The 18,702-nt window shown below is 35.7% G+C and overlaps 1 protein-coding gene across 1 annotated transcript in view; it reads left to right on the top strand.

The window, feature by feature from the left end:
* ZBTB10 (zinc finger and BTB domain containing 10) overlaps positions 1 to 12,756 on the top strand; it is a 31,404-nt gene extending 18,648 nt beyond the window's left edge. Inside the window, exons 3-6 of the mRNA XM_079901668.1 lie at positions 4,567 to 4,665; positions 9,391 to 9,567; positions 9,762 to 9,934; positions 10,209 to 12,756. Of these exons, the coding sequence (XP_079757794.1) occupies positions 4,567 to 4,665; positions 9,391 to 9,567; positions 9,762 to 9,934; positions 10,209 to 10,514 (755 nt within the window). The 3' untranslated portion in view covers positions 10,515 to 12,756. The remainder of the gene's footprint in view (positions 1 to 4,566; positions 4,666 to 9,390; positions 9,568 to 9,761; positions 9,935 to 10,208) is intronic.
* The last annotated feature ends 5,946 nt before the right edge of the window (positions 12,757 to 18,702 follow it).

Genomic DNA, 18,702 nt, shown 5'->3' with positions numbered 1-18,702 from the left:
ACCTGTTAAGGCCCAGTCATGGAAGAAATAACAGCCTTGTTTGAATAGAAGCGAAGAAGAAACAGTAGAGCCTAGTCTGTCATTTGAATCATCGAGTTTGGGGGTAAAGGGAAACTGCTATTTGTTGAGTCTCTAGGCTGCTATAGAACTGTCAAGGGTGCTTTGTATAATTCATTTGCAACTGAATTTACTCTCCACTGAAAGGGAAAAAAACCTCGAACACAGTGAATGAAGAGAAAAAAATCTATAACTGTTTATGAAAAAAAATCAGATTTAGTTTTCTGAAACTGTCTTCAGAGAAGAGAAATTTGTTGCTAGTATACATTTACATGAAAACAAAAGTTGAATAGACCTTACTGAGTTTTTGTAGGATGGAGTTGTAGTTATTTCTAGAACCTTGATTTCTGATGTCCTCTCTCATATTTCATTCTTTTAAAGAATATTTGTGTTTTAAGAAAATCTGGATTAATCTGCACCTGCCTTATGTTTGGAATTTTGGGAACCAAAAGCAAACGGTCAGGGAGACCTCCTTCCCAACCTAGCTTTGTTTAGCACTTACAGGCAGGTGCTGTACTAAGCACCAGATGCTTTGGAAGTGATGCTAGCCCAGTGTGGTCCAAGAGAAACCTATAGCCACATGCACCAAGATTAAACTCATTTAAGGACATCGTGATTTATGTTGCACTTTATAATTAATGCAATATTTTTATTTACTAATGTTATTTTTCATAGCAACTTTGTGAAGTGGATAAATATTGCTACTCTTTCCTTGTGAAGAAAATCAAGTTATGATTGTTATAAATTTGGGAGAAGGTAGAGACTGAGATTTACACCATTGTTTTTTCATCTCATTCTCTTTGCATTGCTTGGTAATCAGGTTTTTAAAAAACCCATGAATAAGATGTCATTTTTTTAAAGAATGCAATTCATGGTTAATCAGAGAAGTATAAAAAAGTGCATTCTAAGGAGGAAGTTGCTTTGAAGATAGACAAAAATGTATTAGTTAAAGAACAATGACAGCTAATAACTAGGTACACTTAAAATTTTGGAGGTGCTTTTATTAAAGAGGTTAATAAAGTGAAGGCTGGTTTGGCACAGAGCGTAGGTAGTTTTGTTTTTGCGCATTTAGCAGTAGATATCAAGTATCACTAGGAAAGTAAGTTTAAGATGGTTATACTTCTGCACTCTCATTTCCAGCATTGCAGATTGTACTTTTTTTTTTTAATTGCCTGGTTAGTGCCAGGTTTGGTGCTCCTGTTGTCAGGAGGCAGTGTAATACAGTTAACAAACAGTGCAGCACTCTGCACTAGCTTTAGTTTCCTCTTAAAGGTTGAGGATAAGAATATTCGTAACTATATAAATATGTAGTGAAATTTAAATGAGATTGCATGTACAAAAGGACTTTATAAAACCTGTTTTTTTTTTCTCTTAGGGAAGATGTCAGCTATTATCTGTTCACTGAAGAAAATACGTTTGTAAAAATAGAAGAAATTGCACGTGGCTTAGCATTTAGCTCTGATTATTTGAATGGTATTACATAGTGTACATTTACTTCCTATTATCTTATAAAACTAATGTTTTAATAGCTCTTCAAAAAAGGTCTTTCGTTGTTTGCAAAGAGGTCTCAGCCCTTTTTGCTAAGTTTACATTAAGAGAAAGATTTCCATAGGAAGGTTATGAATGTCACAAAAGCAAAGTATATTAGAGTTTATTTTTTAATCCTATATTTTTTTGAGAAAAAGATGATGACCAAGAGTTACTGGTGAAGCAGAATATATATTTTTTTAATTAATTAATTTATTTATGGCTGCATTGGGTCTTCATTGCAGCATGTGAGTTTCTCATTGCGGTGGCTTCTCTTGTTGCAGAGCACAGGCTCTAGGCACGCGGGCTTCAGTGGTTGTGGCTCACGGGCTCTAGAGCACAGGCTCAGTAGTTGTGATGCATGGGCTTAGTTGCTCCAGGACATGTGGGATCTTCCCGGACCAGGGCTCGAACCCGTGTCCCCTGCATTGGCAGGTGGAATCTTAACCACTGCGCCATCAGGGAAGTCCCAGAATATATTCTTGTATCAAATGATTGGTTGGTTTCCTGGCTTCTATCTTACTCACATCAACTCAGCTGATTAAAAATAAGTTGCTAGGTGGGTTGGCTGATTTCAAATAAGGTACAGCAGTGATATGATGTACTGATTCCTAAGTTAAGCATGGTTTTTGAAAGCTGTTGTCAACCTGGACAAGCTCATCTATTTTAAGATTTATTTTTGGTATCAAGAACCAAGTAGTTGGTACCTTTCAAATGGGTTTTAACATCTGTAGTATGGATATGATTTTGTTATTGTACACAGAAAGAATACATTTGCCATCTATTAAGGTTTTAGGTTGACGTATTCTCTGTTAGTGTCCATGTAGCATTAAAGATCACAAATTAAATCCTAATACTTGAAAGCCTTGAACAAATCACTATAGAATATTACGTAAATAGAAACACTCTGTATTTACAAACCTGCTTGGCAGAATTTTAAGAAGTGCCCTCAGAACAGACTGTACACTTTAGAATAAGATGCTGGGGAAAGGGACATTTTTTAAATAGTGATTTAAATTTTACTTTTTGATTATTGAAATACATTTAACTTTTCATAGGAAAGCAAAGCCACTAAATTTCAATTAATTAATTTTCAGTTATTCAATGTTTTAGTGTTATTATATACCAGAAAACTGAGAATTTTTTTTTTTTTTGCTGCACCATGTGGCTTTCAGGATCTTAGTTCACTGACCAGAGATTAAACCCAAGCCATGGCAGTGAAATTGCTGGATCCTAACTATTGGACTGCCAGGGAACTCCAGAGAAATTTTTCTTCATAAGTCTAAATTAGTAACACAGGTTGTAAAGGGCAGACTACTCAAGCCAACATTTAACAACATTTGTTGAAAAGCCTTTTATTTGTCATGCATTATGATAAATACTGGGAAAATAAAATCTAGGTAGTATCCCTGCTCTCAAGGAACAGGAAAGGAGGCTGTGTCTATTTACTGTTCCTTCTGACTTCCAACCCATTTACTGTAGGCAGTAACCTCACGTTCTACTATTCTAAGTTACAGAGAAAATAAAAGCCAGTAGACATTTAGTCTTTAAGTGCCTGTCTTCAAACTTCTCTCTGTATATACTGATTGTCTTAATGCTTCTGGATCCCAGACTCCTTAGGAATCTTACAAAATTGATAATTCCTTCTTTTTGCAGTATTTCTTCAGTGTCTTCTCCCTTTCTTGGGGACTTATTCCTTTTAGTATTTAAACATGTTTGTTTATTCCATCTTAAAAAAAAACCCAGACTCTTACCCTATATCTCACTCTTGCCCTTTACAGCCACATTTCTCAGATTGTCTGTACTGTATCTCTAATTCGTCTTCCATTCACAGCACAGGCCACTCTCACTCTTTCTACTTGCCAGCTGATCCACCAGTACCACTCTAAGATCACCAGGTGACCTCCAAGGTACTCAGTATTTATTGAATGAAATGAAAGAAACGCATACTTTAGTCTCCATCTTGAATTCTTGGTAGTATAGGATGGTGACACCAAAGATGAGTCTTGAATGGGAGGTAGAGGAGAGATTGCCTATTGTAAGTGGCATTTGAAAAATGTCTTCTGAGACTTTAATTTGAGGAGTAGATAGTACCAGTGGGATGATGCTAGATTCGTAAATAGAAACCTGAATATTAGGACCTTGTATTCTAAATTAAGGAGTTTGAAGATTATCCTAAAAACTGGTGAATTGATTTTAAGTAAAGGAGCAACATGTTTTATGTTGTCGAAAGATCTTTCTGGCAATGTTGTGGGAAATGAAGAGTGAACACTGACTGTATTTTGCAGCAAGGAGACCAAGAAACTGTTGAAGTAATTCTCTGATTAATCCAGGAGAATAATGATGAGTGCCTGGATTAAGGCAGCAGTAGAGAAAAAGAAGAGATGGAACAGATTCAAGGGAAATAACAGATTGGAACCAAGAGTACTATCTCATTAGTATGCTCTTAATGCTGCTTTTCCATATTTCAGGATTAACTCTTAGGAATTACCTCTTCTGTGAAGTCTTCCTTTACTAATCTAGTATTCATTGGTCTTTTCCACTTCTGAACCAGTACAGAAACAATGTTTTATACATTTAGTGCTTAATACTAGCAGTAGCAGCTATCTTTTGGGTATCAGACACCATAACTGTAACACTTGGCTTGCATTAACTAATTAAATTTCTTTATCAAATCTCTGATATAGGTAGATGCATATGAGGAAACTGAGGCACATGCTTGTACAAATGGAGCCAGGCTCTAAAGCTCATTCTTAATCCAGTGTGCTGGTGTTCCTGTGGAGTGTGCACTTGTTCCTGTGGTTGAAAAGCATGTCTTATGTATGCTTTTGTGCCTTGTAGCGTTAAGCACATAGTAGCTATTCAGTACTTGCAGATATCCTCTGTTTAGTCTGCATAAGAAACAATTCCAAGAAAAGAGTGTTCTGGGTGATGGCTATTGTGTGGTTGTAAATAACAGATTATTCTGTGTCTCCTTTTCAGATCTGGATGGTGCTCTACTCTCAGGGCCAGATTGTGATAGGAATGTGAATACAAATTTATTGGCTGAAGCCGGCTCCAGTCAAGATGGAGGTGATGCTGGTAGGTACAATAGAATTTTAGCAGGAGTACCTTTAAGAGGATTTGAAGATTGGGAGGTATTTGTGTATGTGTTTATTAAGGACCTACTGCAGTTTCTTTTCCTTAAAGGAAAGTATTAGGTATAAACACTTTCAGTCTTGGGCAGCTATGTTGATTGTAGAATTTAGCAGCCTGGTAAATACAAATGGATAGGTATTTCTTGTTTGTTTGAGGGAGTCATTTATTTAGAGTTGTTAAAACTTGTGGCTTGTGGCTTTCTGCTAGTGTATAGATGGAATAAGAATGGTAACTATCAGAATGGTTGACTAATGTATTTTAATTAGCTTTGATGTAAAATAATAGTGTGGTTGTTGATGACTATAGAAAACGTTAATTCTGAATAGTGATATTTATAACAACTACTTTGGGGGAAGTGCACATGAATACAAAGAATCCATGAATATTCCAAAGAATAATATGGGTAAATTAAAAAGGGAGAAAGCTTTCTTAACAGAAGAATTCCAAGCTAATAAACATAGAAGAATGATAGAATTGGAAAAACACCTATTTTTCAATGTCCATGGGAAATAATTCAAGGTCATCATTGGATAGTAAGCCACCATTGATGGGCTTATCCCATGATGACTGGGATAAGTTTGTTGTAATAGCATTTTGTTGTAAGTTTGTTGTAATAGCATTTTACAGTTTTGTTGTAATAGCATTTTCGCGTGGTCTCAGTATCATACCACAGGTTACTTTTATTCCCAAAGGAGAAAAGATACCTCTACAATAAAGAGATCTGATGAACATGATCATAGCCAAGTGATTAAATTTAGTATGCCTCCTGGTATGATGCACTAGCTGGCACCATCACCTATGTCTTATAGTATACTTGCCAGAAGGTTTCACTCGACTTTAATCATGAGGAGAAAAAAAGACAAATCTCTCCAAATCCAGCATTATGTCAATCTTTTATTATATCATTGATCCAAAAAAGAAAACAATGATGAAGATGCATTTGGGGGATAGTTGGAAAGGTGAATATGTAGTCTGGGTTAAATGATAGTCTTAACAATTTTTAAAATTCTTGGATGTGATAAAGGCACTATGGTTTATATAGGAGGAAGTTCTAAAAGATGCATGCTGTGTTTAGGGGTGAAGTGATGAAGCATAGAAGTTGTTTTCAAATAGTACACAAAGGTATGTATATGTATACATAGAGCGAAAGCACATGTGACAAAACTAACATTTGTTGAAGATACATAAAAGGATATGGGATATTCAGTGATTCAGTTTCTGTAGCTTTGGAAATCTTTATAAACAATTGATGGGGACCGGGACAACTGTGCTTTTACAGAAAACTCTCCGGGGCTTTCGAATATACAGTGTGCACGGACCAAAATTAAGCCATAATTCTGAAGAAACTGCCTTAAGGTGGTTTTCTCCTAACTGTTGAAAAGAATTTACAAAGATTTTGAAGTTAGCAGTTTACAGATTAGATGCATTGAATTTTGAACACTTGTCTCTCGTACAGAAAATCACTAATAGTGCCAAGAGTACTTTATTGCACTTGCTTTCTTGTTTTAGAAATCTGGTTCAAGAATGGGTTTATTTAGTTTGGCATGTGATTCAGATGTAAAATTTAAATTTGTGCACATAAACATATTCAGTGGAGGATGGTCCATATAATTTATTTCATTCTCAAAAAGCAAATCCTTGATTTAGAGTCCTTTCTCTTTAGGGGACATTCTAATCCATTAATGAGTATTTGGGGGAATTCCCTGGCGGTCCAGTGGTTAGGATTCTGTGCTTCCACTGCAGGGAGCATGGGTTTAATCCCTGGTCAGGGAACTAAGATATCCTGCAACTTGCATGGTGCAGCCAAAAAAAAAAAAAAAATAGTATTTTTGCAACTGAGATCCCTTGTGTTACGTTTTTGTTTTTGTTTTTGTTTTGTTTTGTTTTGTTTTTGCGGTACGTGGGCCTCTCACCGCTGTGGCCTCTCCCGCTGCGGAGCACAGGCTCTGGATGTGCAGGCCCAGCGGCCATGGCCCACGGGTCCAGCCGCTCCGCGGCATGCGGGATCCTCCCGGACCAGGGCATGAACCCAGTCCCCTGCATCGCCAGGCGGACTCCCAACCACTGCGCCACCAGGGAAGCCCCTGTGTTACGGTTTTGACGTCAAAAAAAAAGTGCTTTCTTCTTACTTTGCCATTATGGAATAATGTACCCAGAAGATTATTAAACAGTAAGCACAATTATAGAACTGAATAACCTTAATGATCCTTCAGTTTTATGAATTGCAAAGGAAATACCTTTTTCAGTTTTCAAATGGGTGTTTTAACAGATTGTTTGAACATTAAATGTATCCTTTGCAATCCAAAACAGTTACCTGAAGTTTGCTGTTTGTGTGTTTACTTTTACTGTATATTTGTTTTCTAAATTCTTTGGCACAATTTTCTTGGGTGGGCGGGTACTGCCGTGATACTAGTCAGTTGGTACTGCCAATTCTGGGTATTTAAATTTTGGTTTGTTTGGGTTGTGGCTTTCTTTTGTTTTTGAAGTCTCCTGTTCTTTATTTGTAACAATTGTATTTTAATTTTCTGCATCCCCTAACTCCAAAGTATCCTTTTTCTCCCTCCCACTCAAAGGCGCAATACCTTGGTTCAAGTTGCTCTTATACTTCCTAAAAGTAATTTGTACTGGTTATAAGAATCTGGAGAGATGAAAGAAGTTTGAGATGAGGCTTTCTTAATTTGAATTACCATTTTGTATTCCAGATATGGTTTTCTTACCTGGACCATGGATGCTTTTTATTGTATCTTACTGTAGGTCTAGAGAAACATTGCAAGTGTTAAAAATCTTCAATTCTGAATCTTGAGTTATCAATTCATCACTTGTTTTAGGGCTGCTCTCTTTATTCTTATGCAGTGAATAATATTTTGTTGGATATTAGCATATTTAACATGATTTATGAGGTTAGTTTTCCAAGTTTTTTGAGCAAGTAAAAAATAGTACATGTTAGCACTTTGCTAGATACATTTATTCAACAAATAATTGAATGGTGTATGTTTTGGACATTAGAAATACTGAGGTGATTAACAGGCACAGTCCTTGCTCTTAGAGCTTACTTTGTTTTGTACTGATTTGGACAAGAGCTATGAATCATAAAACTCAAACTTGATGTAGAAATGTGAAACTGAAAATTGATGGACTTTCACAGGCTACTACTCCCAACCTTATCTCTGTCACACACACATAGATATGGTGTCTCACTTTAGGATTCTGAAACTTTACCCCAAGCAGTATTACAGTTAAATTATATAATTATGGATTCAGAGGGCTTTCCTAACATTAAGAAAAAAGTGGGTGAAGGCATTCCAAGTACAAAACAATTACAATAGTAGTAATGAATTGCAATTTTTAAATACCTTAAGACCTTTTTGTATTGTTGGGTATTGATACTTTCAATTTTTCCTTAAGAGGGAAATCTTAAGTTCTTTTAATTTTTAAAAGAGGCAGTGTATCTGGCAAGTAGATACAGGAAATTGAATTCTTAGAAAACTCATTTGGCAAGCATTGTTTTATAAAATCGTGTATATGGGAGGAAAATTATTAAATTGCTGCACGAGTGTGCTGTGCATATATCCTAGAAAGCAGTGTTCTAGGCAGGGGAAGGAGTAAGTGCAAAGGCCTTAAAGTGGGAGCCAATTTATCATGGTGGAACAGCACAGAGGCCAGTATGATTGGAATAGAGTAACCAAGGGGGTGGTTTGGAAACAAGGGCTAGATCAGGTAAGGCTTTGTAGTATATTGGAAGTCTTTGGCTTGTACTATGAGTAAGATGGTTAGTACTTGCTCTGATTTAAAGTTTTGAAAGAATCTCTGATTGCTGTTTAGAATAAACTCTAGGAAGGCAGCACAGTGTGAGCTGGGAGACAAGCAGATGGCTATTGAAGATAATCCAGAGGCAGCAGTTGATGGTTGATTGGAATAGGATGGCAGTAGTTATGGGGGATTCTGGATATCTTCACATTGCCAGAGGATTCCTGGATCCGAGGAATTACATACATATTCAAGATGGAATTAAATGCAGAGGAGATGATTCCTACTTTAGCTTGTCTGAAGATCCCCAGGCACAAATTCCCTAAGGCTCATTGAGTCTACTTTCCAGACTTTTATTTATTTAAGGGTGACATTAGAGAGGTGTTGATGAACCCCCAGATTCCCCGTTACCTTGCACCAGTGCATCTGAAACAACAAACAAGGGTCTAATAATACAAGAACTTTACATTTGTAATTACCCTATATTTATATTCTTCATCCTTAGCCCATTTCTTCTCTACTGATAGGAGACGATCCCATTCCACAGCTGGGTTTCCCATTCCACAGCTGCTACTGGTCTTAAGTGATAGTATAGTTAGAAACAGCAGCTATTTAAAAGGGTAGTTTCATGTGGGCTCCACATACCATTAAATAGTATTTTTATTTTACTGATTTTTTTTTCTGTGGTTGAATTATATTTTAAACTTTAGTTTGTTTTCTATTCTAATAGCCTGCCAACCAGGATATTATAAATTGGGATAATAAGGTATGAGGCCATCTCAGTTTTAGACTAAAATATAGTTTTAATTCAGCTATTTTATATTAAGCTGTTCTATCATAAAATATAGATTTTTTTAATCCTCATAAGAGACAGATCTTAATTACCATCATTACATCAGGATCACTTTTCAATTGTTTTAGGTCCTTCACATGATTTCAAGTATGGCCTGATGCCTGGCCCTTCAAGCGATTTCAAGTATGGATTGCTACCAGGTACTTCAAATGATTTCAAGTATGGATTGATACCAGGTGCTTCTAACGATTTCAAGTATGGATTATTGCCTGAATCTTGGCCAAAACAAGAAACTTGGGAAAATGGCAAGTATTAGTCAAACATCTATAGAATTTAATACTTTTTATCAATTAAAAGCTTCCACATTCTGGGTTCTAAAAAACTCAGATAGTAGTAGCCCTATAATGATCCCTGTTCTCAAGAATAGACAAGCTTTTGATAGCAGTTTTCTGTTTAATATATAATAAGTGCTTTTTTTGTTTGTTTTTTAATTCTCAAGGTGAATCATCTCTAATCATGAACAAGTTAAAATGCCCTCATTGTAGCTATGTAGCCAAATACAGACGAACACTAAAAAGGCATTTGCTCATTCATACGGGAGTCAGATCATTTAGCTGTGATATTTGTGGGAAACTGTTTACTCGCAGAGAACATGTAAAAAGACATTCCCTGGTAAGTAACTTTAAATGTAAATGATCTTTGAGATAAACTATATTTGTGTCAGTGAAGCTTAAGATACTTTAACACTATTACCTGCAAATTTAAGGAAGGTAGATTATTAAGTAAATTGCTTTAAACAGTGAATGTGATTTATGAACCAGTACTGAACTTCATACAGAAAGATGATGTATTTACTCATTGTTAAATGGGAGGTTTAATTTGCATGGTTCAAATGTATTATATTGTCTGTACTATCCTTACATTGGATTTTTCCCCCTTCAATTAGGTGCATAAAAAGGATAAAAAATACAAATGTATGGTGTGTAAGAAGATCTTCATGTTAGCAGCCAGTGTTGGAATAAGACATGGATCTCGACGCTATGGTGTTTGTGTAGACTGTGCAGATAAATCACAACCAGGAGGGCAAGAAGGTGTAGATCAGGGACAGGATACAGATTTCCCTCGGGATGAAGAATATGAGGGGAACGGAGGTGGAGAAGCTGATGAAGAGCTGGCTGATGATGGAGAAGATCAGAATGATGCATCTCGATGGGATGAGTCCGGAGATGTTTGTATGTCTCTAGATGACTAACTGACCTACTATACTCCTCAAGGATGCTGCATTTGGACATAATATGAATCAACAATTTGAACTGTTGAACTTGAAGGCTTGCAAAATATGGTACATGCTGGATGGTAGTTATGTTGCTGTGAAAACTGTAGGGTCAAAGCCTTATAGCAAAAAAAATTTTTTTTTATATTTGCACAGGACTGTACAGCAGACAACCTTGTGGTTGGATTACATGGAGTCCACACATCTTCAGTCAGTTATCAAAGTAAAAATATTTTTTATTTATAGGATATACAGTAACTATTTGGGTCCTATGGAAATATAGTACCTGTTCTTAAAAAAGCTTACATTCATGTGCCACTTTAACATGAATTAAGAAAATCCATTATTAAGAGTACAGTGACAGCTGACCTAATTACTCTGTCCATCAAACCACTCAGGCTAGTTTGTACTAGTAGAGTTTTGTTTCTATTTTTATTTTTATTAATTTTATTTTTTTTAATACAGATGTTCAGTGAGGGGCCTTTTCAACCCCATTGGTTCTACTTTTCTGTATTTTCCATTTTAATTTGCTTCATAACTTAAACCAAGTCTCTTCTAGTCTTAGCTATTATTTCTCAATTTTGTGCTGATGGGCATGTTTATACGAACTGGAGAGGTAATTTATTGGAATGAACTAACTGACTTCCTCCATTCCCCTTTTCCTTTTTGACATGAATTATACTACTTTACAAATGAAGAATGATGTTGCAAAGTACCATGGTGAGGTTGACAAATACCACTAAAATGATTATGATTTAGAAGTAACTTTCTCCTGCTGCTCTAATCTGATAAATGGTTACTATATGACGTTTTCTGACAAGGCATTCGGTTTTGGGTATCTGTTACTTTGGCACTACTCTTGTTTGCTTCTTTTTATTTTTGCCAGTGTACTATACCTCAGTCCTATTTGAAAAGACAAATCTAATCGAAAGAAAAGTCATAGATAAAATGATTTGTTTTATAATTTATCCTTCATGTCCAGTTTTGGTTAGCTTGTTATGCAATATAAGTGAAATATCAGGTTTTTACTCCTGTGCCCTTTTTATCATTAAAATTAACACAAAAAGTGCATTCTCTTTTGTTTCATACTTACTGGGGTATTTAGTGTTTGAAATTATGATAGATAATTTAGTTAATTTATTTTTCATTTCCTCGAAGTCACTACATCTTGATATATATATATATAGTCTTTCTAGTAGTCACCATGATTCAACAATCTGCAAAAATCTTACAAATAAAGCATTGAGAGGCTTTACAATTTTTATTCTGTTAACTAAATTCTTCAGGGTACAAGGGGGTGATGTGTTAAGTTGAACTTGTTTAGCCTGATGACAGATGAATTAGCTGATTGACTCACAGCAGCATTTCACGTAATTGATATTAACATGCACAACATTTATCAGGAACATATTGTATATTATATAAGATTGAGGGATATCATATTTTCAGCTTTCTTTTAAATAGAAATTGAGTATATTTTCCTATTTTATATCAGGTAACTAAATTATGCTAGTCGTGTGGAGAAAATTGCAAAGTACACTTTGGCAGACATAATCCTTTTGGTGCTCCATCCCATCAAAGTTGAAAAGATGATAGGTTTTTTAAGAGACAGGCTTTCTTACTGTCTCTGATTTCAGTAGAAAAATGGTTTAATGTTAGACACTGATGCTTCTGCTTGGATAAATCAAAGAAAGATACAGTACAGTTACATGGTTAGATGCATCATTTGTCACCTAAACTTTATCATAGTTTCTACAAAACTGAAAAACCGACATGGATAGTTTTGGTTTGACTTTTGTTTAAGACTGAAGAGTACATCTTTTTCTCAATGTTCTAGACAAATGAGTAAAATGTAATTCTGGTTGGGTCCAAAGTAGACGTTAGTTGGGCAAAGATACTATGAATGGAGAAGTATTTTAAACGTAAAATGTTCTGCTTTGTGAATATGTAAGTATAGTATAAAGATTTCTTTCATCCCATTTATCCCTCTCCTTTAAAATAAACCATAGTTTACAATTGGTAGATCTGTCTATATATAAATATATATTAAAGAGAAAAGATATATATCTAAAAATCACCTAAGTCTGCTTTATTAGATTCACTTAAGTGAACTACAGTTCACTTATTGCATAGAAACTGGACTTGGCTTTACATTCTTAATGTACTTTTACTTTTCCTTAAGATATGAACTTACTCTCTTTAAACTGAATTTTCTTTTACTACTTAAATCATTTATGTATATCTGGTAAATTATGACCAAATTTTTGTTAGATTGCATACAGTAAATTGAAATACACTCTTGGTACACTACAGGATTGTTGTGCTTTTGTTTTGGTTTTAGTTGGAAACAAGGTTTGATGTAGATGGCTTGTTACTGTTAATTTAAAATATTCTATAATTATTGTCCATTACCTTTTATGTTGTGTTGTGACAGATTTGGCTATATTTTTAGTCAACTGAAATATACTTTAAGAGTTTGTTTTTAGAAAGGTAATCCAAAGGAAAAATGTTTATACTCTTGAATATATTAGCCTCAGCCTATATAAAAATTTCGTCTTTAAAGTAAACATTTTACCAGAAACAGAATTGACAGATTTTTCTACTTGCTGACTGCCTAACTTATTTTGTTTCATGATCTCGAGGGGACTGCCTTTTCCCTTCCAGATCTTTTTAAAAAAAATAGTTTAGTACTAAGGTATACTACTGGATGTTTCTATTTTTTTAAGTATATTCTTTTTCTGACTTACAGTACAATTTCAGGAAGTTGATAGATACTAAGAACTTATGATTGGTCTCAGAGAGGTAACAATGGAACACTCAAAATTTTGTCTGTGGAGCCCTGGCGGAATTATGTGTTACGCATTTGCTGAATTTTTCTCTTGTAACTTATATTTTAAATGAAAAATATTTTAGAGCTTTTATTTAATGAAGAGGAAGAGTATAAACTGTTCATTTCCTGTTCATTTTGTAGTAACAGACCCTCATAAATCAAGATCATGTGTTCTTTCTTACGAGTCTCAGAGACAGTTACTTCATACGGTCCCTGATTTTTCATTGTTATTGGCCCTCATTTTTCATATTCACTAGATATTTTGCTAAATTTTAACACCATAGCAATTAAGAGCTAAAAAAAAACATTATAGGAAGGGGAAACTGAACAGTAATGAGTAGCTTTGAAATTTGGGGGGAAAACATGAGCTGGTTTTGGTAGAGCCATCCTGATGAAGGAAGAGTGAGATGAAGGAGTTAATTCATGTAAAGCGCTTAGAACACTGCCTGGTGCATAATAGGGGCATGACACATCTTAGTTGTTTAATAATACATGGAAAACCAAGACGAAAAGAAGTGGGGAAAGGGGTGGAGAATAGGGAGAAAATAGGGAATGAAAAGATCGGGGCTTAGAAATTTGTAGTAATACAATGTGCTGTAAAAGGCCTGAAGATGACTGGAGTAGTATAATAGGGGAAAGTGTGATGGAAGATGGGTCTTAAAAATCATAAAATTTAAAACCGATAAGTTTTATTTATGTTTTTAGGATGTTGACGTAGGATGAAAAAGTTACTTTTCTGAATAATTCCAAAAGCTAGCATTTTTTTTAGTGCCTGCACATGCCATGCGCTTTACATTATCTTATCAAATTCCCTATAAGTAGGTGCTATTGTCTCCATTTTATAGAAGAGGAAAGGCTCCATTGAAATTTGCTTAATTTAATTTGACTCATGTAACACAGTTACTAAGTGGTAGAGCTGGATTTGGACCAGGTCTGATTCTGAAGCCCATGCTCTTTTTAGGGGGCTCTATTGCCCCAACTTTTGTAGGATTTTAGCTCTTGTAAAGGGGTCTGTCTGTGGAGACATCTTTTCCCTGTGAAACAGCTACGTTAGCAATTTGAATGTCTAATCCTTCCTCCCCCAAATATCCTTAATACTTTTTCCTCCTAGTACAGCAATTGTTGTATCACATGATTATAAACAAGATACCCAACCTCAGTGTAGCACATGCTGTTAATTGGCTATAGCATTTTCATTTTTAAAAGGATTTTTAACTGAAGAACTAGATGTGAACCCCAGTTTTTGTGCCGTTCAGTCACCCGGATCCTTAAACTTAACTATGGTACATAATATACATGCTTAGAACTAACAGGTGTTTTTTCTTAGTCACTTTAGGATTTTAAATGGAAAGGTTTTTTTTTTTCTTGCTGTATCCCTACTTTTCAAGTGAAGTTGAACTGTTCAAGGTAGTTTAAAACGTATTAGGGATAAGCACACTTTAAAAGATGTTTTCTAGCTCTGAATTTTATGACATTGGGTACTTAAAATTTGGAATATGCTGGCTATTGAGAACAAAATTTTGGGTTTAGGAGAGGGATGGTTGAGGCCATTATGAAATGGGAGAATCAGCATTTTAAACACTGTAAACATAAAAGAACACTTTCTTCTGCCTGCTGTTTGTAAAAGCTCTTTGGGAAGATCTTTTACGAAGACCAATTTTTTAATGTAATTTACCTACCTAGTATAAGTGTCCTAAGACATGTATGTAAACTTCCACAACTGTTTTGTCTGTGTATTTAGAAAATACACAAGAATCTTTATCAAACCTAAAAATATAAACTTGTGAGCACTGAACTGCTTCTGGCTTTGTGAATTTTGTTGACTCTGACATTTAATTCAGATTTCCTTGCTTTTAACGTATACTAACTTAGACTAATTGGGGTCGGGAACACCTTTGTAAATTTTGATTTATGTATAATTCAGATACCTCTGGACTTAAGGTTTACAAGTTTGACTTGCAGACTATTAAGGGTTTTTTGGTTTGTCTCTTTTTATGTGAAGTGCATAAAAGACCCAAACTACCTCCTAGTAATGCTTGGAGAGCTGCTTTAATTAATAGCAGTGATTTGTAATCCGCATATTGTCTTTCATCTTTATTACTTTTTTGGAATTCTCTACAGGTTGTAGAAAACATTGAAATACTCCTCCTGAAATGTACATACTTTTGGAAATGGGTTGAAAAGCAAAGGTGAACTACTTCATCTCATATTTGCTGCATACTAGTGGATTAATGGATTATAAGTAAATATATAAATTTCAAGTCTTTGAAACTTTTTAATAATACAGAAAAAACATACTTTTAAAAGGTTTTTGTGGTGGTGGTATTAGTAATAGCCCAAAGGAAATCATAGAATAACTAGATATCCAGACTTTTAATTATTAAAGAAATGAGTTTTGATTTAGTTTGGAAAACAGTGAATTACTGGATGGGATGCCTGTATTGCATATAATTCTTAGTATCTAAACTTTTAAAAGAACTGTCATGTGGCAGAATTAGATATATTCTATTGGTTTATATAGATAGACACTCTACGGTTCCAAGGGATTAGAATTGGAACTGCTCAGAGTGCTCAAGGTTAAAAAGCAGTTTTTAATAAATAAAGATGCAGTGGGGGCTTCCCTGGTGGCGCAGTGGTTGAGAGTCCGCCTGCTGATGCAGGGGACACGGGTTCGTGCCCCGGTCCGGGAAGATCCCACGTGCAGCGGAGCGGCTGGGCCCGTGAGCCATGGCCGCTGAGCCTGCGCTTCCGGAGCCTGTGCTCCGCAAAGGGAGAGGTCACAACAGTGAGAGGCCCGCGTACCGCAAAAAAAAAAAAAAAAAAAAAGCAGTGGGATTGCTCCCGGAAAAAACCAACCCCCACCCCTCACCACTGGAGATGTCCTAAATAAAATGAAAGATTACCTGAGAAGCATTTTGGCTAAGGCAGTATTGACCAAAAAATTCTATTTCAAGGTGGATTTTTTTGTTGTAATTTGTTTTGACCACTGTAGTTATCAACTTTTTGTTTTGCTTAGAATGTTGATAAAATTTTGTGTAAATATCTCATGAAGGATATTTTGACACCAAAATGAGCACAGTTGAAACTTAGAAAATCATGTTTATCTTTATGGAAAAAATTGTTACTTGAGCTTTTTTCTTTTTCACTACAAGTCATCACAGACCAATGTTTGGAAGCTGGTGTAGGAAATTCAGTTATTGGATCTATCTATATAGTTAGATAAGAAAATTAGAGGTCCTTCAGATCTTAGTCTATGTCCTAAGTGAATTTTGAACTAAGGGAAATTTAAAAATGGACTACAGGAAATCTATTCAGTTAATTGAAGTGAATAAAAGATAGGCTCCGTAGTTGCATGGTGCCTTACGTGCTATTAATACTACCTTCTGAATGTTTTTTCTTTTTTCCAGTAGAATCAGTTTGGCAATAAGAAAATACTAATTTTCCACGCATCATTAGGTCTGTTTTAGAGTCTTAGTGAAAGACATGCAAAAGACAGCCTTCTTGACACATGTCCCAACAGCTGTTGAGAGGACAATATATAAAGATTTAGGAGATAATTAATACAGAATTGATTCCCAGAGAGGGAACTATAAGGACTTTGCAGTCAAGTTTAGACCAGGGCTCCTCAGCTTTCATTTCAGTTATCTTCCCCGTAACAAACTCATTCAATAAGTATTTAACATTTGGGAAAACTTCCACATTAGAGACTACAAATGATATTCAGATAAAATTCCTGGCACATAGTCTGAGCTCGGAATTATTTCTAAGTGAATGATTATTTAAAGACCTCAACATTTTTAAGGCTTTTGCCTGCTAGTATCTGGTGGCTTGTAGCTCTCAAGCTAATTTTGTTTAGAAGTAGTTTGTGTTGTGCCATGCACAGGGATCACACTGAGCCCTCGGGGCCCTTTATCCCAACACCACCATAGGTGTCCATACCCAAAGGCACAATGACCAAACCCAACCTTTGGCTAATACTACCATAGACATCTCAACGCAAGTAGTCTTCTGTGATTCTTTTTTAACCTACACCATCTCCATAACAAGTGGCAAGATTAAGTATGAGCCACTTGCTGCAAAATTTTAATGACTGGCATAGCCACCACTAACATCTAAATGTCTGATATTCAGTGTATATAAGGAAGATGTGGAAAAACTAGGAAGAAAACCCTACTGGAGTTTATTCCTTCATGTAGTGTAGACTGCAACAATGCATCAATAAAGATATTTGGATCTGATGTTTTAGTTTACTGATAACGAATTTTTGGTATTTGTGAAGAGGAACGTTGGGTGTTGCATTTATATTTTACCATATGAAAGACAAATGTGTGTTTATCTGTACCATGTTCTTATGTCATCCACTTGGATTTTGGTAGCACCTAGATTCCTAAACTGAGATGGTGGTATTTACATAAGAGACGTGAGTGGTTCTCCAAAGCAAGTTTTGCCACACTAAATTTTCACGTAATTGCCACTTAAAACAATTAGCTCATTCCAAAGAATGGCAATTATAGGAACTGGATCAGTGTCCAGGAGTTACTAACCCAGGGTCTTATACTTCTCATCTATGGCAAAGGAAATGAGAAGAAATTATTTTAAGAATTACTTTAGTTCTAGGTAAACAACTAGAGTTTTATATATGTAGGTATAGTTTTTCTTTGATTTGCTTCCTTAAAAGATCTTATTATTGGGCTTCCCTGGTGGCGCAGTGGTTGAGAGTCCGCCTGCCAACGCAGGGGACACAGGTTCGTGCCCCGGTCCGGGAGGATCCCACGTGCCGCGGAGCAGCTAGGTCCGTGAGCCATGGCCGCTGAGATTTTATTATTTCATAGGCTTAAGGGTGTTTATTAGAATCCTACCTTGGACTTCAGGCAGTTATTTTTGAGCCATTAATCATCCTAAACTTTTGCTCTATTTGTGCCTTCTGAAGGTCGCTGACTCTTTAGCACCCTAGTCTATTTGCTGGCCCTTCTTTGTTACTACTTGGTGACTTACGCGACACTCAAAATGTAAGTTCCCATTTCAGTCAATGGACTCTTTTCCTCTTTGGTCATACATGTATTTGGCAGATGTACTGAACACCAATTTGTGAGAAAAGTTACCTGTGATGGATAATGGGATCACAGTGTATATTCTGTTCTCTATTCTACAAGACATTTGGGGTGGGAAAAGATGCAAAGTTAGACAATCAGGGAACTTTATCAAAGAGGCCTTTCATTTCAGCAATTTAAGAAAGGTAGTGATTGAGAGGTGTGGAGTGAAGATACAAAACAGTGCAGATTAAGTTAGTAATGCATACACAGCACTTTGCTTTGTCCCTCTTCAGTGTAGTAAAGA

Source organism: Stenella coeruleoalba (assembly GCF_951394435.1).
Source record: "Stenella coeruleoalba genome assembly, chromosome: 17".
Classification (NCBI taxonomy): Eukaryota; Metazoa; Chordata; class Mammalia; order Artiodactyla; family Delphinidae; genus Stenella; species Stenella coeruleoalba.
The sequence above is the reverse complement of the archived record's forward strand: the minus strand, read 5'-3'. Positions and strand labels throughout refer to the sequence as shown.